Below are 23,554 nucleotides of genomic sequence, written 5' to 3'. Positions count from 1 at the left end.
GAACCTGCTGTGCTGTCGGCTGCAGTCAGAGCCGCGTTGCTGCGCGCTGCAGGGAGGGCGGGCTGGGCTCCCCCCCCGGCGCCACGCCTAGCGCGGCCCGGGCGCCGCCCTCCTCCGCGATGCGAGGAGCGGAGGAGCCGCGGGGGGCACCCGGGAGGGCGGGCCGGGCCGGGAAGCGCCGCCCCGCGCTGCTGAGGGTAGCCAGGCCCAATCCGCGCCGTGGCGGGCAGCACCGCCTCCGGAAGCCGGGAGACCGGCGGGTTTGAGGGGGCTAGGGCCGCCCGGTGGAGGGGAAGCGGTTCGGTAGCCGGCCGGAGCGCCCCGCAGCGATGCCCGCCTTCCGGCAGGTCGGGGAGAAACAGCTGCCGCAGGAGGTGGTCTTCATGGCCTGGTCCCCAAAAAGGGACCTCATCGCCCTGGCCAATAGAGCGGGCGAGGTGAGTGCATGGCGACCGGGCTGAGGGGAGGCGGTGAGGAGGGAAGAGCTGCCTCTGCTGTGCCTTTGTGCTTTGCTGTGGCATAGTGCTGCGGGATAAACCAGGTGCCTGGGAATAGCAGATTTTTAATCTAGCTTCTCGATACTTACTGCACCTTCCTTTTTTACTTCCTTATTTCCAAACAAATCCACTGATGCTCTCATTGTCTGCAGCACTGGGGTTTTAAAGCGCACGAAATTTCCTGTTTAGATTAAATCTATTTTCAATTATTCTTTTTTCCCCCTGGAACTGCTGTTCATGCATGAAGACAAGAGTGTGCTTTCAGCTGTGCTCAGCTAGGGGGGTGTGGATAGCGCCTGTTGGTTACAGGCTTATACAAGGTACAGCTTGTTTCTCTCTATTGCTGTAAACAGTATACTGCCCTCCAAAACCACATAGGAGTGAATCTACTAGAGGAGCACACAGTATTTAAGCCACTGTCGTGGTTTAAACAAAAGTCAGCCATAAATCACGCAGTCGCTCTCTCACTCCCCCCCTTCTTGCCCTCCCCCTCCTCCCGGAGGGACAGAGAGGAGAATCGCAAGAATGCAACTCCCACAGGTTGAGATAAGAACAGTTTAGTAACTAAGGTATAACACAAATCACTACTGCTACCACCAATAATAATAATGATAAAGGAAATAACAAGAGGAAAGAATACAGCACCTCAGCACCAGCCGACCAATAACTTGCCCTACTCCCCCCAGCTGAGCACCACCTGATACCTTGTCCAACCCTGCAGTCCCAGCCCTTCCGGATAACTCAGTTGCATCCTGGGCATGATGTGCTGTGGTATGGAACGCCTCTTTGGCTAGCTTGGGTCGGGTGTCCTGTCTCTGCTTCCTCCCTGCCTCCCCTCCTCCCTGGCAGAGCATGAGGCTCAGAAAGTCCTTGGCCAGACCAAACATTTGAGCAGCAACTGAAAACATCGGCGTTATCAGCACTATCCAGGCCAAAAAATCAAAACACAGTGCTGCACTAGCTACTAAGAAGGAGGAAAATGACTGCTATTGCTGAGCCCAGGACAGCCACAGATACTAGAAGTGGTAAAAGAAGTGCATCTTGAACTGATTTACAGACTGATAATAATGGGAGAATGTGGACTAGTCTTGTCTTGAATGTGTTTGCTTTGTAGGTTTTACTCCATCGGCTTGCAAACTTTCAACGAGTGTGGAGTTTGCCTCCAAATGAAAATACAGGAAAAGAAGTGACTGCTCTTGCTTGGAGACCAGATGGCAAAAGTAATGTCAAGTATATGAGGTGATATGATGCAATAAAAATCCCTTTGGAAATCAGTGAAAGTTGTGGTGATGATGCCTCCTATCTGTGAAGAAAATTTTTAAGTAAACTTGTGTTCGAAGAGAATGATGGCTTAATTTTTGTAGGTTTATTCAAAGTAACAGGTTTACACTGTTGAAATCAATTGCAAAACAGATTTGCAAGGTGGATTTATGTCCAAAATACTGCTTTCAAGGAGCAGGAAAACTTCAAATTCCTAACTAAGCAGAATATTTTTATATGTAGTACAAAATTTATTGGGAGAGCAAGAGGCTGGTCAGGATTGACTGGAGAGCTTAGTTTATTTAACATAGGCTGAACCGCAGAGGCTAAAATTGCTCTGAAAATAAACCAGAAGATGAAAAAAAAGGCCTCTTTTCCGTATCAACAGAAATAATGTTAAAATTATTAGGGGAAAATCTTGGGGTTTTTTTTGACACATTATTGGTGGGAGAATGGGAACAATCTTCTATGACATGTGGGTGAAAACTACTCATATTGTTTTATGGTGGAGTATGTGGAGTTTAAAAAACTTTTTAAGCTGATCTGTGATTACAAGGAAGCAAGCACAGAAACCTATGCCTGCCATATTCTTTATGGATGAATAAAGTTAAGAGGAAGGTGATGCACAAGTTGCTTAGCAAGTCTTAAAATTTTATTCTGTTGTAATAAAACCCAAACCTTCTTGGTGGACAGTCTTTATATGTAATTATGGCCTTGAATTTGCAAAAAACTGAAGCCTCAGGTGTGTCAGAACTGCTGTTAGAAGTGTTAGAAGCATGTTCAGTTCAACGTGTAGATAGATAATTGTGAAATCAGACCTTTGACTTAAATTTATCGCCTAAAATATGATAGGAGTTCAAACTTCCATTCTAATAAGTAGATTTCAAATGAGAATTTGGAAGGACTGTACATAGACAAAGAAAATTCTGCCCATAAGTTGGCTTTGAAGACACTTCATTTTCTAGTTCAGTATAAAGTACTAAATTTTGCACATTGGTTATTTATATATTTTACTTGTCTTTCTCTAGTTCTGGCTTTTGGCCTTACTGATACCAAGCGGATTATTCTGTGTGATGTAGAAAAACCTGAAAGCTTGCACTCTTTCTCTGTGGACTCATGCATTACGTACATGCATTGGATGGAAGTAACTGAGGAAAGCAGGTGAGTCTGAAAAACCCTGGAAGTAGATTATGGGCTATGTAGTGCTACCTTGCTAATAGCTTATGCTCGGAACGTTACAAGCTGTCATATAAAATAATATTATATTACATAGCTCTGGCTTTTTTTTTTTTTACCATTTGGCTGAAATTTTCCTTTTTGTTAGACTAGTAACTTTTCATACACTTACTTTTAGTGTTGGTATCTTAGTCTTATGGTTCATTAAGTTATACACAAAAATTGCAGTATGATCTTGAGTGTCCACCTCAATCTAGTGTTAGCTTGTAAATCCATTTTGCTTCAGTACTAATTAATTTATTAAGCTAATAATAATAATGTTAATCTGTTTTGTTAGAATAAATATTATACTGAAATCTTTCTTCACTTGTGTTTTCAAGATCTTTAGTTTGGTGCTGTATCTTTCACAGTGCGTCTTTGGTACTACATTCAACCCCACTGGCATTTCTGTTGTGGGTTTACTTGCTCCAGGAAGTCAGACTGCAATTAATGACCATTAGCTCTGTGGCATTCATGGTCCCTGTCTGCGGTCTTACAAAAACCTCTGATATGCACCTTGTTGCAGTACTAGACAATACTTAAGTAAAACATTGATTTTAAAAAAGGGAGGTAATGTTAGATCCCACCATCCTCCAGAAAATGGCAGTCTTAAAATGTCAGGGAAATAACTGCATCTTAAATCGTTCTTCTCCTGATGGGAATAGACTTATATCCTTATGCAGAATCTCATCCTTCGGGCATGTCTGAGGTATGGTATTTAGTATTGCAATGTAGTCTTCTTCTCACTGTAATATGCCTATAGCTTTTCTGAAGTATAGGTGGATTATACTGCAGGGTTGTACAGTGGATTATACTGCAGGGTTGTACAGAGTTTAAACAGAAAGCCTTGGTCAGTAACTGTATTACAGGAGATGAGGGATTTGATGGCAAGCTACTGAATCAGCAGATGCAAACTTTATATTCTTCTTTTGGGGGAAATAAAAAAGATTTTCATACTTCTTTTATTAGTTTAATCATTTGATAAATTACTAAAGGTTCCATAAGGAATCATCCTCTTATATTTGTAACTAATATATATGACGTAGTGACTATATACTGTAATGCTGAGGTTAGAAATTCTCTTTCCCCCCATTTTTGCAGCTTGGGTGGTAAAGACAGTCTTACTTCTTTTTCAGTGTTCTCACTTCCTTTTACAATGCTGAGGATGAATCAAATCTCCTTTTGCCTAAATTACCAGCACTACCAAAAAAGTAAGCATTATACTAACAAGTCTGGGAAGATACAATTTGTTTTTCGTTGTCTTCTGGTTATTCATCTAATGAGTATGGGTGCTTTGAATTAGAGGTTTGCTCACTGTTATTGAGAATATTTATTTCATTTTCAGTTACAGTACTACTGCAAAAATTTTCAGGTAAGAAATTGGTATTTTATCTCTCTATTTCTTGTTTTATTTTGTTTTCTGGTATTGAGACAAGCTGCATAAACAATACTCATACATTTTGTATTTTCAGTGAAGAAAAGTCAGATGAGATTATGAAGCTTCTGGGTGATGTAAGGTAAATTCTGTATGCGGGTTGTGGGGTTGTTTTGTTGTTGGGGTTTTTTATTTAAAGCTATAAAATAATGGATACTAGTGGGGTTACTTTTATGTTATTCATAATCTGTATTTAAGGGTCCTGGAGAAAGGATATGTAATGTCTCTTTTTTTCATGTACAAAGGTATAGTTCAAAAATATATTAAAGCCTCTATCAGTTTATACTTTCCCTCTTCAATTTAGAGGGATTATAAGGCACTTTATTAGCAGCTGCTGTTGGTGCCATATATTCTTTTCCTTGGGAGAAGTTTCTTGGGCTGCATTTGAAGGCTATGTTGTGTTACTTAAGCTGGTCTCGGAGACATTGGTAAAATCTTGTTACAGATGGGAAATTCCTATGAGTTTGCACGAGTGTAACAAAGTTAAAACTAGCTCTGAAATCAGCTGTATTAGGGTTACTTTAAGGTAAATGTCTCTTACTGGGAAACAGGAGAAGCTGGAGACGGTGTAGTTTAGCAGGCTGAGACTGGTTTTGTGACATGCTTGCAGTGCATTTTTGAAGAGTACCTTTTTTTTCCATTTGCTTTTTTCGCTGTTCTTTACAGTCTCACCACTGAGAAGCATCCTTCTTATTAAAAAAAAAAAGGTATCTGTCTATCACCAGTTACTCCTTACGACTGTATTGATAGGTGGGCTGCTGCTAGAAACTGCTACTTTTTTTCTTTTGGAAGATGTAACATTAGTGGATAAGGACTTGTGTGCCTATATTGTTTTTTGGTTTTGGGGGCTTTTTTCCCCTATTTTATCAGTTAATTTAGTAGTTGCTACTCATTCTGTAAATGTTAGAGGAGGTCTTATCAATGGCACTGAAACTTGTTTTGTTTTTAAACTTCTTGACATTAGCAAAGTGTTTCTTTTTGTTTAGAGGATCTTTAGTAAAGGGATGGAATATAAGTGTAAAGAACTATGTTTGTATGCATTATAATTTGTTTCACTGTGCTCATCAACACATTCTTCTGTTTTTATAGGCTTAATGCTCTTGTCCTTGGTGGCAGCTGTGGATTTATTGAGATTTATGCTTATGGAATGTTCAAGATTGCTACAGTAACTGGGGTATATTACATTCCTTTCTGTATCTGTGTTTCATAATACACCAAACTACAGCTGAACGGAATGAAAAAAATACATGTGTATGCTTACATATAAGTGAGAGCAGGTTGCTGAGTTTTAAAGAAAAGAATACATGTTTCTCTTAATTGTTGGAAAGATCCCTGGTGGTTTTGACATCTTGTTTCAAATGAAACGAAGTTCAGCGTTAATCCGCAGTAATGAGTGTTTTTGCTCCTGAGCAGTAGCTGAAAACTCTCCTTTGTTTTTACATGTTGTTGACCACAGTTGTCTTTGTATGTGTGAGAGCAGTAAATACATCTTAGAGGAAATGCAATATTTCATTAACTTTTAAACTGGAATCCTTCAGGTGGCAGGTTCTTGTCGTGGACTATGTTTGTCTAGTGATTTGAAATCACTGTCAGTTATTACAGAGATACGAGACTCTTCAGACAGTGAAGCTGAAATAACATATTTTCAGGCAAGTAAAGTAACTTTAAAATGTTCTTTATAAGTGAAACTGCTTTTCTAATTATTTTCTGGTATCTTTATTGCTTTCTCATTATTTGTGGAGGAAAACAAAACCTAACTACTATTTCCAGCCTTTCTGAAATTCACAGTTTAGCTTTTGGATTTATCATGTAAAGCTGCAGCTTCACCAGTGAGCCTGATGCTGATGATCTGAGGCATTCTTTTACAATATTAGTTTAAATTAGACATTCATTTATTCAGTTAACAGTTACTCAGATTTTCTTCATTCTGCATGCAAAGGCATATCAGTAGTTCTGTTGATTATCTAGTCTACCCAGAACAGTCATCCTTGAAGCTATAACTCTTACCTTATCAGGTAAGATAAGGTTACCTTATGAACCTTATCAGGAGTTTTTTATAGATTGCCGCTTTGAATTAAATTTATTTCTCTCTTAAAATAAACTTTAGGAAATGAGAAATACCAGTTTTTCTGCTGGTTTTTCCAACTGTCTTTTAATTTCTTTAATCTAAAATTTCTTGAGAGACAAATCATCATCTGTAAACTGTTATTTCATTTGTTATAGCTGGACACTAGTCTGTTATCAAGTTACTTACCTGAGGTAACTCGAATGGCCCGGAAATTTACTCACATTTCAACTCTGTTACAGGTACAGTTGTGTTACAATATCCTCTTAATATCACAGTTCCTACCAGCCTCAATATTCTTAGTGCAAGTAAAATAAATGTTTTCTAGTAGGAAGCTTAAGTTGATTTTAAGTAAATGTAGAGTTCTAACTTGGAATTTGATAATAAATGTTATGTAATGTCTACAGTATAGCTTGACTTGGTATAATAACATCCAGTTCTTGCATGTGTATTAAGGGAGGAAAAGGGGAATAACGCTGATGTCTGTATCTGTATTACAGTATATAAAGTTGTCATTGACATGCATGTGTGAAGCATGGGAAGAAATACTGATGCAGATGGACTCACGACTAACAAAGTTCGTGCAGGTACTGTGGCTGTCAAATAGTAGAATCAAATAATTTCTTTATTTTCTTAAGAGCAGGTTATTGGTGGTGGCAAACTGCTTAGAATTTTTACTGGCTAATACAATTGAAAATAACTTAAAATACTAGAAAATCTCCAGAGATCAGTAGTCTGATTTCAGCATTCAAGGATGTGGGCTGGGTTTTCCAATATACTTTAATTCAAGTGTTTGTGAGATTATTTGGTAGCCTGGATTTAATCTCTTCACCAATCTATTTCAATCATTTTGACTGACAGGAAAAGAATACAACCACTTCTGTTCAGGATGAGTTTATGCAGCTGTTGTTATGGGGCAAAGCAAGGTAGTTACTCTTGTTTTATCTGAGTATGCATTTGCATTTGATATTGAAATACAAAATATATGCATATTTGGTTCTCTCTCCCACCCCATACAGTCTGGAGCTTCAGGCGTTACTAATGAACCAACTGACAGTAAAGGTATGTTAAATATTAACATATTCAAATAGTTATTTCAATATATTTTAATCACTGTTCTGTTAAGCTAACAGAATGTTACTGTGTGTTTGTGTCTCTTTCTAACAGGGCTTAAAAAAACTTGGTCAGTCCATAGAGTCTTCCTATTCCAGTATACAAAAGCTGGTCATAAGTCATTTGCAGAGGTAAGTCACAGAATATCCAATGAATTATAGACAAAATGGCATATTATCTGCCTTGCTGAAAAACAGTGTGCATATTGGTATCTGTGAAGTGATACTTTTACATGCCAGACCACCACTCTCTGCAAAGCCCTCCTCTTTGCACAGTAAATGATGAAAACATAGCATGTAGTGAAGCAGTGAATTTCCAAAGGGTGCTAAAAGATGATTATTCTTTCTTTTGCATTCCTAGTGGCTCTGAGGCGCTGTTATACCACTTGAGTGAATTGAAAGGAATGGCTTTATGGAAACAAAAATATGAGTCTCTGGGATTGGATGCATCTGGAATTGAAGGTACAGTAATATGTGTGCTACTTACCGACCCTGATTTCACTTTTGAAAGCTTAATAATAATGGTTAGCTCTTTTTGCAGAGGCTATCACTGCTGTTGGTTCTTTCATCCTGAAAGCAAATGAGCTGCTTCAGTAAGTATAATGTCTGGAGAGTTTATAAAATATGCTTATTGAATCTTGTATCTAAGGAAAAACATGTGGCTGGGAATAGAGGAGGTTGGGAGAGCAAGACTTCTCTGTTGGTGGTGAGCTTATATCTTGTCTCACTGCAACTCAACTGTTCACACCCCAAGAGCAGTCCTACTTGGAAGGTTGCACTGGGCACTTAAAAAAATCCCTGGTAGTGCTTGCAGACCTTTCTGTAGTAAAGATGGGGCTTAAGCCTGGAGCAGCTTATGACATTTGGAATTTCTTTTCTCATTTCTTACTCAGGGTTATCGACAGTAGTATGAAAAACTTCAAAGCATTTTTTCGATGGCTGTATGTTGGTAAGCTTGATGACACAGTAAGCATCCAGTATCTGTTTTGTATTGTAAGCATTGAAATGTTGGCAAGTAATTAAGCCAGCCTTAGTTATGATAATCTGTTTATTTCTATCGTAGAAAATTTCTGAATGTCTAAAATGTTACAGTCAAATATATAATATTGCATAATATGTAGATCACAAATTTGATAATTCTCAATTAAACTTACTGTGTGAACAGTGGGTATTAAATATATACTTACGCTGTAATGATGCTCCAGACTGTTATCTGCTTTGTGAGCAATTTGCTGGTCTTGACTTGGAGAAATTAAACTAGTATATAGATTACACCATATTTGAAGTATAGGCTAACTCTCCTTACTCTGTCACTTGCTGTTTTCTCCTGGGGAGACCTAGTTAGCCGTAAGGTTATGCATACATGTAAACAGTCTCTGAATGTCAGGATACACTTAATAGTCACCTCCAGTTGTAGCTGGGTAGCTGTAGGTAAGATGTCAGCAGGAATTGTTATATGTTTGCCAGCCTGTTTTTGTCAAGTGGTTATGAATAGGTTTATGTTTAATAGATCTTTTTAGAACTACTTTACAAAAAACTTAAGCAATCTTACCAGATACTGTAAAAACACCAGGAATGCCATGTTAGCACTTAATAGCAAGAATACAATAATTACAATTTTTAAAATTGCAGAAAGTAGAACTCTCAGAGTTCTCTGTCATAATGTTAGAGCTTTCATTATTTAAATGTTCACTGTGTTTGTGTTGAAACTGAACAGAGAACTGTTTATCTAAGCCTCACTGATTTAAAATTTTAAAACATTCTGGGTGTGACACTCTTCATGTATTTTATATCTGTTTTACTACTGTATGTACGTGAATAAATTCTTATGAACCCCTTTTCTAATATTTTCAGTCTTGTACAGGCTACAGTGCAGTTGGAAAAGATTAAATATTTGCCAAGACTTGTATTGTAAGCTAGTAGAGCAAGTGAGGCTTAATTTCAGTCTCAATTTTACAAATTCTTCCTTCCAGACTCTTTTGCTTCTGACATATTAATCTTTCCTATTTTATTAACAGTGGTTTATTACATAGCCATGGAAAATTAAGAATATTAGGAAAACATATTAATATTAATGCAGTAAGAATATAATTTTTCCCTCAGCCATGTTGAGGATGTCAGAAGATCATGTGCTTCCAGAGCTGAACAAGGTAGTAGTAATTTTTTCTAATAAATGGTGGCATATTCTGTATTCTGCTTGCCTTGAGTGCAAGGCTAAAGGTTTATTTTTGTTCCTAAACTTAAAGGATAGTGTCTGTCATTTCTTTGAGAAAGTTGATGCCTACAGATTCACACTGATACGCTGTCTCACATGAATTACTTTTTCTGTTTTCATTGTAAATACTACTCTTTTTTTAGTACGCTGTATGAATTTGAGACCTCTGTGTATAGCAGCTCTTTATATGCTCTGAATGACTAGCATAATCAGAATACAATTTTAACATCTTTACCAGTGCCCTAGTAGGGGAGGTGGAATACACGTTCATCAGGTTTGCAGACACCGTCACAGTAGATGAACCAATTAATACACTCGAAGGCAGAGGTGCCTTCCAGATTGAAATAGATAGGCTGGAGGAATGCACAGGTGGGGACAAGCAAGGACAAATGCAAGGTTTTGTCCTGGGTAAGAGTGACCACCTGCAATTGCACAGCAGAGCCCCAGCTGGCTGAGGAGAAGCTCTGCTGGGATGGACCTTGGGCATGAGCCAGCAGTGTGCCCTGGCAGCAAAGGTGGCCAAGTAACCAGGGTTGTACTAACAGGAGCATGGACAGGACCCTCCTTACTTAGCACTCATCAGATTGCATCTGGAATACTTTCTCCAGTTTGAGGCCCTCCTATATAAGACAGAGATGAATAAACTAGAGTGAGTTCAGCAGAGGGCTCCCAAGCAGGTTGGAGGGTGAAGCATGTGTTCTTTGAGGACAGGCTGGGGGACCTTATGTGTTCTGTGCTCATTGAAATATATTTCTTACCCTTTGTTTTTTCTCACTGTTTTTTGGGGTTTTTTTTCCTTTTAGATGACTCAAAAAGATATCACGTTTGTTGCTGATTTTCTTACTGAACACTTTAATGAGGTAAGTTACTGGTTTGCCAGGTACAGCATCTGACTTTTTTTTCCAGCTGAAAAATCTTGTAATAAAATTACACAATCGTCTTTTTGTACATTACTTCTCATTAACTTCGGGTTTAAATAATGGGTTTGTTTGCATTATTTTTTCAGGCACCAGAACTTTACAATCGTAAAGGAAAATATTTCAATGTGGAGAGAGTTGGCCAGGTAAAGAACTAGGGAATAAATGGCAAAAGAATAAATGAGAAAATCCTCAGATAAAGAAGATTTAAAGCTGTGCCCACTTTTCTTCTTTGTCCGTTTTGCTCTGTGTTGCATTTTCCAGTAATGGTAATGGAGAGTATTTTAATTAATTTCTCCTATTATTAGGAAAAGTAGTGTTTAAAACCATATCCTATAGTTTTACCTTACACATGCTGTATTTTTAGGGAAAGTGAAGCTTCTTCACAGCCAGCAATAGTAACATAAAACTGAAATGTGTTTTATTTGTGTTTATGCCATTAATCTCTGTATTTCAAAACAGTTGTGCTCAAACTTGATTCAAAAATCAGTTTCCTATGGAGCTATCACTGTGTGATCTCAGACAACAGTTGATTTTTCTCACTGTTTCTAGAAGGGGTGGAGTATTTAGTTTAAAGACTAAAGTCTTACTTAAGTAAAGACTTAAATTAAGATGAAATGTTTACCAGACATGTGAGGGGTGATGCTGGCGTTGAATTCTGATGTCCTTTATTCTTAAAATGCAATCATATAAATGTCTTATTCTTTTCTAGTACTTGAAAGATGAAGATGATGACCTTGTATCACCACCCAATACAGAGGGAAACCAGTGGTTTAACTTTCTTAAAAACACTACTCATCTTAAAGGTAATCTGTGCTTTAGTAAAATGTTTAACAGATACATGTAGAATGTAAACAATGTAGAAGAATAATCTGTTTTTTTGTGCTTATGAGTTATTTCTATTTCTATAGTGTTAGTCATCAGTCTTCATCTGAGCAGAATAAAATAAATGGTCCTTGTTATTTTACAGTTTTTATGTAGTGGCTTACCCAGTCAATTAGCCATTTTCTGGGTATGAGGAGCTTCCTACCTTCTTATGTACCAGTCTCAGAAATGTTGCTTGGAAGGTATCGCAGGAGAAGCCTGGTTTAGGAGATCTTAATTCCAGTTCAAGGAAGTAATAATTATGCTGAAGTCATACCTGGGGGAAGTGTCCTTACATGTTCTCTTTCACTGGAGTCTGAGGCTATTTTGTTAATTAGTGGTGAAAAAGAAGTAAGAGACTAACAAGCTGATGGCAAAATATTTCTTGTTTGACTTTAGAAACCATAGACTGTAAAACTTACACTGCATAACCTGTCTTGTAATAGAATTTGCTAGAGCTGCCTTTTTCTGCCTATTCTAAGTGGTTTTCTTGGTATTAATTTGGCAAGTATTGAGATGTTTATAGGATTATAGGACAAGTAATCGCTTCTGTTGTTGACACCTACCTTTCTTTGATGTTTTATATTATTTTGTTGGTTGATGTAATTTGTGTCATTTTTCCAGCTAAACATTGGAAAAGAAACAAGTTATGTACCTAAAATAAATAGCGAGATTATCTCCAAAGCTAAATGTCTTCTTACAAAGTTGTTCATTTTGTCAGAATGAATCAGTCCTATACAAGCCAAATCAGGGCTACTGTGAAAAGTATGGAAAAGTTTTGCTTAAACAAGATACTTAATGACAACTCTGTTTTTAGCTCTTGAGTAAATGCAGTTCCTCCTTTTTTCAAATTTGTTTCCTAATCCAGTTGGTTACTTGAGTTAGCATTTATAATCAGGGAATAATTTAGACAGTCACCTAATCCAACCAAAGAAGGGCTAATTTTGAAGATACAGTGGGTTGCTCAAGGCTTTATGCAATCAGGTCCTCTGTATCTGCAGGGGTAGACTCTGTAACCTCTCTAGGCACACTGCCCTTTCATGAGCACTAACCAGTCATTGTGAAAACTCTTTTCCTTATATCTGATTGGAATATCCCTTGCTGGAGTTTATGGCTGATGCATGTTCTCCTCTTTCTGTGTAAGTTTGAAGATGATGTCTTCTGTAATGCCTCCTTTAGGCAGCTGAAGAGACCAGTGGATTCCTCCTTGATAGCCCTTGCTTTTCCAGGCTGAATGAACCCAGCTCCCTCAACTTCTTTATAAAGCATGTGCTCTAGCCCTATGAACATCTTCTTTGACCCTCCACTGGGGTCATTCCAATTTGTCACTTTGATAATAGTGTATTGTGGTTTTTATAGAGATGCAAGCAAGTCCAGAGGAGGGCCACGAGGTTGATCAGGGGTCTGGAGCACCTCCTGTATGAAGACAGGCTGAGGAAGTTGGGGCTGTTCAGCCTGGAGAAGAGAAGGCTGTGTGGAGACCTCATAGCAGCCTTCCAGTACCTGAAGGGGGCCTATAGGGATGCTGGGGAGGGACTCTTTGGCAGGGACTGTAGTGACAGGACAAGGGGTAACGGGTTAAAACTTAAACAGGGGAAGTTTAGATTGGATATAAGGAGGAAATTCTTTCCTGTTAGGGTGGTGAGGCACTGGAATCAGTTGCCCAGGGAGGTTGTGAGTGCTCCATCCCTGGCAGTGTTCAAGGCCAGGTTGGATGGAGCCTTGTGTTGGATGGTTTAGTGAGAGTTGTCCCTGCCCATGGCAGGGGGGTTGGAACTAGATGATCTTGAGGTCCTTTCCAACCCTAACCATTCTATGATTCTATGATTTTTCACATGAACTTTATCTGTTTACAGAAAGTCCACTTCTGTTTCCCTACTATCCTGAGAAATCACTGCATTTTGTCAAAAGGCAAATGGAAGGGGTCATTGATCAGTGTTTACTAAAGCCAGCGGTAAGTTCAATTTATATGAATTAGAACTTTATTCTAGGGTTAGCAGTCAACTGAAGGTGGTAGTCATGCTTAGTAAGGCCTGAAGTTTTAATCTTTGCCTTTGAGTGCCTGCAACTTAAGTGGTAGTATGCAGCTCAGCTTCATTGTTGCCAGGATGTCTCAAGCCTTTGGCCAGGGAGAGCATAATAGGGGATTTTTTGTTTCATGTATTGTGTTACCACATTGTTGGGGTCTATTTTGAATGTTACTCAACTTCGTGTATGTGCTGTGTACTAGGTAAATGTATTAGTTGGCAATACATTAATCTGTACATTATGAAGAATCATAAAGTCATAGAATGGTTGGGTTGGAAGGGACCTTAAAGATCATCTAGTTTCAGTCCCCCTGTCATGGGTGGGCACCTTCCACTAGATCAGGTTGCTCAAAGCCCCCTCCAACATGTCCAAAACCTCCTTATGTTGAGGACACCAGAACTGCATACCGTACTTAAGTGAGGCCTCACAAGTGCAGAGTAGAGGGGCAGGATCGCCTCCTTTGACCTGTTGGTCACACTTTTTTTAATGCAGGCCAGGATACAATTGATTTTCTGGGCTGCGAGTGGGTGTTAGTGTTGTTGAGGTCAGTGTTGAGCTTGTCATCAACCAACACCCCCAGGTCCTTCTCAGGGCTGCTCTTAATCCATTACCTGCCCAGACTTGTGTTTGGGATTGCCCCAACCCTCATGCAGAAACCTTGTACTCGGCCTTGTTGAACTTTATAAGGATTGTGTTGGCCCATCTCTCAAGTGTATCAAGGTCCCTCTGGATGGCATCCCTTCCCTCTAGTGTATTAACCGAACCACACAGCTTGGTGTGGCTGGCAAACTTGCTGAGGGCGCACTCAATCCTACTGTCCATGTCACCAGCAAAGATGTTAATCAATGCCTAATGTATCAAGTGACAGTAGTGTTTGCAATAGGGATGTTTATTCCAGCATAAATATTGGTGGAGTTTTTCAGATGTACTCAGGTGGCTTTGGTTGGTTGGTTTTTTTTTTGGTTGGGTTTGTTTTTTTAACTTGTCTTTAAAATTGTGTACAGTTATGAATAACTGACTGCATTTTTTGGCCTATTTTCATTGTTTTTGTTAGGATGTAATTGGAAAGTCAGTGCATCAAGCATTCTGCATGTCTCTTTACAGAACTTCTCAAAGGTATTTATTTACATTATTTCTAAAGCTCAGTTTCACAAAATTACAGTAGCTTTTAATAAACTAGTTTGTTTTTTTCTTTTCAGTGAAGATTCCACACCTCAGTTATTTAAATTACCCTTTCTGTAAGTATGATGCTATTACTTGTTCTGTGTTGTTTACCAGTTTTTAAAACTTAATCTGCATTTTTATTTCCTTCCCTCACATTACAGGTGGAATGACAAAACATCCAATATCCATTATGTTCTCTTCACCATGTTAGAAGATTCTATTTCTAAAATATACATTTTGAGAAGACATACTGATACTTCTAGGTAAGAGGGCAAAAGTGGTTTGTGAGGTTTGGTACCTATGTACACAAGCAATCACAACTCAAATTTATTTGTAAAAAGAAGGAATAAGCAGCCTGAATACAATTTTTGTTGGATACTGGAGAAAATGAGGAAGAAATTAGGAAGTGTAGTAGGAATCCGCAGCAGGAGTTTGTATTGTGTTAGACACAGAAAATCTAATCATAAAACTCAAGATGGTTTTAGGCTTAGGAAAAAAATCAGGCTCCCTTAGTTTTGCTCCTCACAGAGTTACTTACTTATGCAAACTTGTGGAAAATTACAGGGAATTGTGCCTTCATGGTTGCTTTGCCTTACTGTCAATGTTGTTTTGTTTTTTTAATTAACCACTTGCAACCTTTGACTAACACCTTTCAGTACTCTAGGGAAAATGGGAGGCAGTGCAGCAAACAAAATACATCTTTGGGGTGTAGTTCTGTGAACCTTCATGAGCTTCTGTGTCCAAGATGCAGTTTGTCACTGCTTAGTGGTACTGATACATCTGTTTAAGATGCATTCTGCCAGTAGGATCACTGAAATGGTCTGGGTTTAGAAAATAACAGAAATTCCTCCTCCATAAAATACTTATTTTTATAATTCATGTCATTTAATTTGAGGAGATAATGAACTGTGATAGGGGTGGGAATTTTAAAAGCAAATTTACTGCTGAAGAAAACCTATGGTGAAGTTATCTTCTGTGTTTCCAGTTGAGAGCCGCTGATGACAGAATTACAGATTTGTGGTGTAGTTCCTATCCTGTTTCTTCCCTCATTGGTAACCTAAAACAGTCTAAACTCGTTTTCTGTGGAGCTGAATATCAAGTAACTCAACAGACCTGAGACTAGGACAATTGAAATGAGTTCAGCAGAGAAGAACTGTATCCCACAAGCCAGACTCAGTTTCCTGTTTGACTCCATTAATCATATTTTGGTGAGGGCAGAGGAAATCAAAAGGTTCTCATCCACCAGTTGCGTCATTTTGGGTTGTAGACTTGTATTGTGCTAACCTTAGCTAGGCTTGCACTATCTCTTACGACAGTTGCCTTTAGAGATTTTGGATTCTCTATGAATGGAAAAGAAATTATTAACTGAGCTAATGAACACTGTTGTTTTAGGTCTGTCAGTAATGGAATTCTTGCAGTAGAGTTTGGAAACTTCTTGAGCAACAGTATAAATGAGAGCTCAGACTCCAGGTCAGTATACTGATTTTTCTTGCAGAACCATGTTTTCTAATGTTTGGTTATTTCACATTAAGCTAACTTCTGAGACATTATAGTTTGGCTTTTATCCTGCAATTACTACTTCAGTTGTTGAACCACCTTGTAGTGCTTGGGTGAGTTGGGCTGTAGGAGATGGCACAGGTGCATGAAGCTGCAGGATTGTGAGAGTCATTTGTGAAATTTCATTTCATTACAAGATCAAGTATATTTCAGTTTTCTATCTGAAAACTAGAGCTTTTAGCACACATACAAGAAAGCAAGCTAGCTGGAAACAGATTTTGCTTCTATCTGTGATGTTCTTTTAAGTAAGATGGAGAGACACTTGATATGCCCAAATGAAGGCATCCTAAAAGGCATGGCAGACTTAAGCTCATCGTTTTCATGTGGAAAGGTCAGATGTGATTGCCCTCAATACCTTTGGATGTGTTTCTAAATTTTCTTTGGTGTTTGTGTTGACTGTTCCTTACACTTCACTTGAACAGAGACAAAATAAGATTACTAGTAATTCTTCTATTTTGGGGGGGGGGGTTGTGTGTTGGGTTTTTTTTGTTTGTTTATTTGTTTTTTTTTTCCCTTCAGAACAATTTTTTCTGCATCACACAGGAGTCTGACATGGTTATAACTGTCTTTCAGTGTCTTAGCTGCATGACTGACCTTTTTACCATTTACAGTAAAGCTCCCTCTTAGCTACTGAATAATTTTTAACATGAATGCTGTGCAACTTAAAAATATTTTAGTTCTGACTTTATTCCTTTCTAAATTATTTTCCTATAGACGTTACAGTTGTTTAGATGCACACTTCTATGATGATGAAACTGTAACTGTAGTTCTGAAGGAGAGCATGGAACAAGAAGGGAAGGAGAGAGTGTTGGCTCAGTTGCCTTTATCTTCAGTATACACAGATGAGGACCAAGACAGGGAATTAATTTGGGATTCTACTAAAAGGTACTGAAAAACTTTGAGCAAGTCTGAAAATGTAGAACTGAAAAGCAGATTAAGCATATATTCTAATCGTGTACAATTGCTCATGCCTTGTGTGTGTGTAAATATTTTAAAGACAAAAGATTTGTGCCAGGGGAGTGGGGGGCAGATATGGAAACTTCCTAAAAATTTGGTTTGTGGTTTTTGGGGGTTGGGATTGGTTTTGCTTTTTTTGAGACTGAATACTGCATGTGCATATGGCTTTTGTGAAATGGGAGAACCAACTGAAGACATCCTGTAGATTCAGAGATAATCTTTTCTTTAGAGGATGCTAACTTTGCTGGTTAGAATACTTGAATTTAGGATGTTTTCAGCCTATTTGCTCATATACCTCTGCCTTGTAATAAGGATACTCAAATATTTCTTCATCCTTTCCCTGGTGGTCACACATACAGCTATTGTCATCTTAGCCCTGAAAGATCAAAACTGATGCCTGTGCTGGCTTAGGGAGAGAAGAGCATATGCGGGAAGTGAACTGACACACACCCAGAAAAAGACCAGTGTTGTTCAAGTGGTGAATCCGATCTTCTAGTTGTTGAGCCTCACTTGCTGCTTCTTTTTTCTCTCTATGCCTCTGTGGTGGATTGCTTAAAAGACATTTTTTACCTCAAAACAAAGAGCCATACTGAACTGTAAATATTTCTTTTTATGCCACAAAGAAGTTGTGTATTGAAGAATTAACAGAAAGTACTAAAAGTAAGTTCAGACTAATCCTGGCCACTGTAGTAGGCAGGGGGCCCTTCACACAGGCTCTGTGAAAGGGAAGAAACTGGAGTTAAAACACCTTTGAAAGGTCATGGAGGCTAAACTTTTGTGTAAGTGAAGGCATTGCCTGCAAGACTTTGTTCAGAAACCCCTTCTCTTGCAGAGGAAACATTTGAAGGATGCCATCCTCATCCTCCTGCGGTAGCTGTTACTTGTGGGAAGATCAGGCTTTACAACTCCCTTCTCACCTGCTGTAATCTTTTACCTCAGATATGAAATATGTTGTGTCTTTGCAGATGGATCCCCGTCTTTAGAATATCCATAGCAGCATTACAATGGTTGCATATGATACAATAAAATTTAGACATAAAAAAAAAAAGGACTGACTGAGGTTTGTCTTAGTACTGGAATAGTTTCTTATGTACTAGCTTTGTGCTTTTCTTCTTCCTGTGTGCAGGCTGGATGAGCAAAGTGGTGAGGTACCCACATGTACTGTCATCTTGGAGAATCAGTGGAGAGTGCTTGAGAATATGAAAGCTCAGTATGTTTCTGTAAATGGCATTAGGAAAGTTTCCTGTGTGGTAAGTACAGTATTTGAGAAACAGCTAGTAAACTCTTAAAGAAAAGATGCTATGACTGGAGAGAGTGATAAGCTGTGTCTGCTAATTTAGTAAGAATTAGCAAAGAAAAAGAAAACATTTATTTATAATAAATAACCAGTAATATTTTATAATTAATAAAATAGTAAATGAATACTAAAATATTTATAAATAGATTATTCTCTTATGATCTGTTATAAGTGTATTGGGATACAGTCATACCTCTCTTGTAACACAGCATGAAAGACTAACAGAAGTTGATGTTATCTATTTGCTTTATTTCACCCTGCAGAGCAATTAAAAAGTTGCTTATTTCCTCAATACTTTCATTTCGAAGAAAGGCCATTTTCATGGCTGACATTAAGATGATATTGGTGATTTTTTTTAAAAAACAATATTTATTAATGGAAACTTCTTAATGTCTCCATAGCTAAGTTCAAATCTCCGTCATGTGAGGGTGTTTGAGATGGATGTGGAAGATGATGGAGAAGCTGAGGAAGAAGAGGAAGAAGAAACAACTCAGACTGCAGCTGGGGAACCTGACGAGCTAAATCAGTCTGCAGATAACCAGGACAATGTGTGTGGTGCATCTGCTGAAGAACTACCTGATGAAACTGAAGAACATGAATCAAGCCTGGATCCTTGACATAGGCTTTTATGTTGGTCAAGGGACAAGACTGTAACCTAACTTCAGGCTGTTGAGATGATGTACCCTGTACCTACTCAAGCAGCTGTAGTAGGATGTTGTGTGTCAGAGTTCTGTTTTGATTCTTGGCTAAGACTGTGTTCTAGAATGCGCTTATCTGACCCTTTTTTTGTCTGGTGCATGGTTTGGTATGAACTAAATTTCCTTGAGAGGTTTTTTCCATTTACAGTTTTTTATAGATGAGGAGAAAAAGAAATACTAAATGATGTGTTTTGTAATTAACCTGTTCAGTCCTGAATACTGTCAAGATAAAATGAACTTGTATGTGAAAACAACAAAACTCAGAACTGAATTCTTTTCTTTCAGGCTTCATGTTCTAGTAATGGGTACAGAAGCTTCCTGTAGAGCTGAAATTTAAGAGTATGGCCACCAACAAGCTTGCAGATCAGCATAAGACTAGTTAGACAAGAAAATTTAAAGTTACAACAGAGTATATTTTTTTTATTCTGATGTAGCATTTTTTGTCATGCATAGGCTTCAGCATGATCATGTTGCTTGCTAATTTATATATTTCTCTAGGAATGATGCAGTGTTAAGTGGTAGCAGCCAGAAACAGTGTTTAGTAATCGAAAATGTTTTCTTCCATACTAGCTGTCACTGTTAGCTCACTCAAAACTCATTTCTTTGAATTAATATTGCTGCTAAATGCATGATCTTCCTTCAAAACAGTGAGTGTACTTTCTATCTGTGAAGAGGACCAGGTCTTATGCATATGCTGCATTCTGTACTACATGAATAAAGAAATCTTCTGAAATTGCTGTTTGGCATTGCAGAGATCATATACTAGGCTTGCCATCTTTGTCTTGTTTTGAAATATGCCATTTTTAAGCTACTGGTTTTTAAAGTGGACTTTTGAAGGTTTTGGACTGTTTGAGGAAGATCCTTGTAAACAAAGCTGTTCAGTTCTGAGAGAGGCTTCTTATTTTTCACTTTTCAGCTGCTTGCTGTTCAGTGTTCTCATCTAACAGATGCTGATGGTTGAAGGCACAATGAAAAGCTGTAGGAGAAAAGGAGCAGAAATGCCCATTCAAAAGTGCTGTGGGCTTTCTGCGTAGAGCAGTTACTCTTGATGAGAAATTGCAGCTACAACAAAACCCACACAGCTTAAGCCTGGCCTTGTGTCCTTCCAGGAAACTACTGCTTCTGACCTAACTTTAAAAATTGTCACGCTACAGTGCTTGGAAACAATTGTTCCAGTGTGCTTTCTGCTGAGCAGTTTTAGCCCATGGGCATATAGAAATCAGATCTGTCCTGCCCACTATTGTTTCTAAATTTGTGTTGATAGCAGGTGTGTCCGTGCCACAGGGGCATGCCCTTCAGAAATCTTGTTAAGGTGATCTACTCTGCTGTTGTGAGACCTCACCTGGAGTATTGTGTGCAGTTCTGGTGTCCTCAACATAAAAAGGACATGGAACTGCTGGAACAAGCCCAAAGGGCCATGAGGATGATCAGGGGACTGGAGCACCTCCCGTATGAAGACAGGCTGAGGAAGTTGGGGCTGTTGAGCCTGGAGAAGAGAAGGCTGCATGGGGACCCAATAGCAGCCTTCCAGTACCTGAAGGGGGCCTATAGGGATGCTGGGGAGGGACTCTTTGTCAGGGACTGTAGTGACAGGACAAGGGTAACGGGTTAAAACTTAAACAGGGGAAGTTTAGATTGGATATAAGGAGGAAATTCTTTCCTGTTAGGGTGGTGAGACACTGGAATGGGTTGCCCAGGGAGGTTGTGAGTGCTCCATCCCTGGCAGTGTTCAAGGCCAGGTTGGATGAAGCCTTGTGTGGGATGGTTTAGTGAGAGGTGTCCCTGCCCATGGCAGGGGGGTTGGAACTAGATGATCTTGAGGTCCTTTCCAACCCTAACTATTCTATGATTCTCTATGATTCTATGATTATGCATCTTTCTAGTCCAGTCTTGGATGTACTTGATCAATGGAAGTTTTATTTCTGGCTGGGATAAGTGCATGTGCACTTTGTATGTTTCACAGTGACGTGATACGAATGCACTAGTTTAGGTCAGTGCTTCTGATCGCATTGCTGATCCTTCTGTCAAAATTATTTTCTTTCAGATTTCTCTAATAATAATGTGTCTGTAGTGTGCTTGTGGATCTGTTTTCAAAAGGGTGATGGGAAATACTTGATCCAGAAGTTTTTCAGGAGTTTGGTGGTGTCTGGATGCAGTGATTTCACTTGCCACTTGATCTCTTCATCGTCTTTTTTTTCAATGCTAACTAGAGGCTTAGTAAACCTTTTTCTGCTGGGAGTACTCATTCTTCCTTGACAGTTTGGTAGTCAAAAGAATTTCTATGTTCTCATCAAGTATATACACAATATAGTGTTTGTCATACCGATCTTTAGGTCTTCTAAGAGTCATTTACTGATGCCTCTTTTTTAATGTCTACCTGTTTTGTATGTGGCATTTCTAGTTTTTTAAAAGATCTTGGTCAGCTTTGCTTTTATTTTCTGCTGTTCACCTTGTGTAATCCCTTTTCCAGACCTCTCATCAATGCCTTTTCTGACTGATCTCTAGGATTTCAAAACTTGCCACTGAGACAAGGGCCATGGTACTTTTGTCTCCCACTTACATGGATGTATTTCATTGCATGCTTGCACCTGCCTTCATAAATGACCACTTCAGCTGAGCAAAAAGGCAGATGGAGAGAAATAGTGAACAAAAGCTTGTTTTAGTTAACTGTTTTGCTTTGCAGGAGGGAGAAGGGGTGTATATTTTTGTAACAATACCTGCAGTTGGTCCTGATGCAGCTTGGCTTTGAAAAACCTACTTGAAAAAGCTTTAAGCCCATATGTAAGCCTTGACATAATTAGTAAGTTGTTTAGTAAGTTTCTGTGGCCTGTATTTAATCTCTGTAGAGTTGTCTTTGTGTCTTCTTGTATACTTGTAAACCCAGGACAATACTACAGTATTATCTAAGAAGATCTCCCACTTTACTAAGCTGGCTGTTGCTTTTGGAGTTGTGACTAATTTCTTGCTTCACAAACTGGTTTAGGGGGGAAGAGCTGGTTTAGCTTGTGCCATGGAGCAATGATAGCAGTAAGAAGAACATTTGTGAAAGGGGAAGACTTCACCAGAGATCACTTCGTAATAACCAATAAGGAGAATGCATATGAATGAGGAGAGGGGATGAAAGGAATTGTCAGAGGTGGGTTTCAAGGAGGCAGATGCAAAATGACATAGGGATCTCTATGGAGATTCCACTGTGGAGGAAGTTTACGAAAAAAAAAACCAAACACATAGCACCATCTCTGGAAGTAGAAGAGAAGAAATCCCACTTGTAAGCAAACAAAATGCATTCAACTATACCTTTAGGGTAAGTAATAGAGCTGCTAACAAATCAGTCTGGAGACCATTGGTGCCAGCAAAGTTCAGGGCTGCAGTAACTTGTAATGGGATATAAAGGTAGTGTGGGAGTTCTGACATTCTTCCCCCAGGGGGTATTATATGGCTACTGCTCCTAGCTGGCAGTTTTACAGCTCTAATTGGACAATCACAGTCTGCTCCTGTGAATCAGAAGACCTTGAGTGTTTTTTTTTGCAGTTCTTGTACTTGACCTAGAGGATGAAGTAAAGAATCTTGTCAGCTTTAGTTCTTGCAGTTCTCACCAGGAGAGCTATCTCTTACAATGAGCCTATTCTTAATGAGAAAAAAAAAACACAACAACTTAGGACCTAGTATAGGAAATAAGACCCTCTTTGCAAACCCATACTCTTACTGTCGTACAAAAGGAATTAAGTCTCATGGCAGTAGAGCTGTTGCAGGGTGGGTCTGATGTTGTTCTCTAAGTATGTCATTGGACATGCTTTGCTTTGAACAAACCAATTATTTGTTTGCTTAACTGAAAGATGTTTGATTCTAATCTGGAGATGAGGGTGCGTGCTAGCCACCTGAGAAAGTGAGGCTTAAGACCTTCTTCCAAAGTGGCCTAAGTTTCAAAAATGGTGTAAGTTTCAAAATAGAACTTGGAAAAAAAAAAAAACCCTCTTTTCTTACCATAGCGATTTTAGTGATTTAGAGGTGCAGTCATTTTTAGCAGTATGTTTTTTTTCTTAAATTATTATTAAATTGAAATCTTCAGATACTGATTTTGCATCTTGTAATTCTCAAGAGAATTCATATATAAATTCTGTTATGAAGATGAAGACTTACCCTGAGATGCCTGAAAATCATTCTCTTAAACAGCCATTGCAGTTAAGACCCACAAGGGCAAAGGTAAGGAATTTGTTCATCTGGTCACATATTTATTTTAGACTTAAGGTAACCTGTGGTTTCCTGAGGATAG

At 38.8% G+C, this 23,554-nt stretch overlaps 1 protein-coding gene across 2 annotated transcripts; it reads left to right on the top strand.

The window, feature by feature from the left end:
• The first annotated feature begins 199 nt into the window (after window positions 1–199).
• Window positions 200–20,014, top strand: ANAPC4 (anaphase promoting complex subunit 4). 2 transcript variants are annotated; one of them, XM_065699578.1, is made up of 28 exons: window positions 200–437; window positions 1,612–1,717; window positions 2,786–2,918; window positions 4,109–4,183; window positions 4,318–4,344; window positions 4,445–4,489; window positions 5,497–5,581; window positions 5,946–6,056; window positions 6,631–6,714; window positions 6,973–7,059; window positions 7,334–7,398; window positions 7,492–7,534; window positions 7,640–7,716; window positions 7,946–8,046; window positions 8,126–8,177; window positions 8,478–8,533; window positions 9,688–9,737; window positions 10,603–10,659; window positions 10,806–10,862; window positions 11,429–11,522; window positions 13,437–13,534; window positions 14,663–14,724; window positions 14,808–14,846; window positions 14,934–15,035; window positions 16,165–16,242; window positions 17,044–17,214; window positions 18,413–18,536; window positions 18,985–20,014. In XM_065699578.1, the coding sequence occupies exons 1-28, from the start codon at window positions 330–332 to the stop codon at window positions 19,198–19,200; spliced, it is 2,403 nt and encodes an 800-aa protein (XP_065555650.1). In that variant the 5' UTR covers window positions 200–329; the 3' UTR covers window positions 19,201–20,014. The 2 variants fall into 2 exon arrangements, with proteins under 2 accessions (XP_065555650.1, XP_065555660.1); XM_065699588.1 differs by having other exon boundaries at window positions 202–437; window positions 9,688–9,734.
• Window positions 20,015–23,554: the final 3,540 nt, after the last annotated feature.

The sequence above is a fragment of the Lathamus discolor genome, chromosome 1, assembly GCF_037157495.1.
Source record: "Lathamus discolor isolate bLatDis1 chromosome 1, bLatDis1.hap1, whole genome shotgun sequence".
In the NCBI taxonomy this organism is placed as follows: domain Eukaryota; kingdom Metazoa; phylum Chordata; class Aves; order Psittaciformes; family Psittacidae; genus Lathamus; species Lathamus discolor.
This window is presented reverse-complemented; position numbering and strand designations above follow the sequence as displayed.

Bases quoted from the DNA above. Each gene is read 5' to 3' on its own strand.
- ANAPC4 (XM_065699578.1), top strand. From the start codon at position 330: ATGCCCGCCTTCCGGCAGGTCGGGGAGAAACAGCTGCCGCAGGAGGTG. The intron at 4,184-4,317 runs GTAAGCATTATA...TTTCATTTTCAG, and splicing joins TTACCAGCACTACCAAAAAA to TTACAGTACTACTGCAAAAA. The intron at 9,738-10,602 runs GTAGTAATTTTT...TTTTCCTTTTAG, and splicing joins TTCCAGAGCTGAACAAGGTA to ATGACTCAAAAAGATATCAC.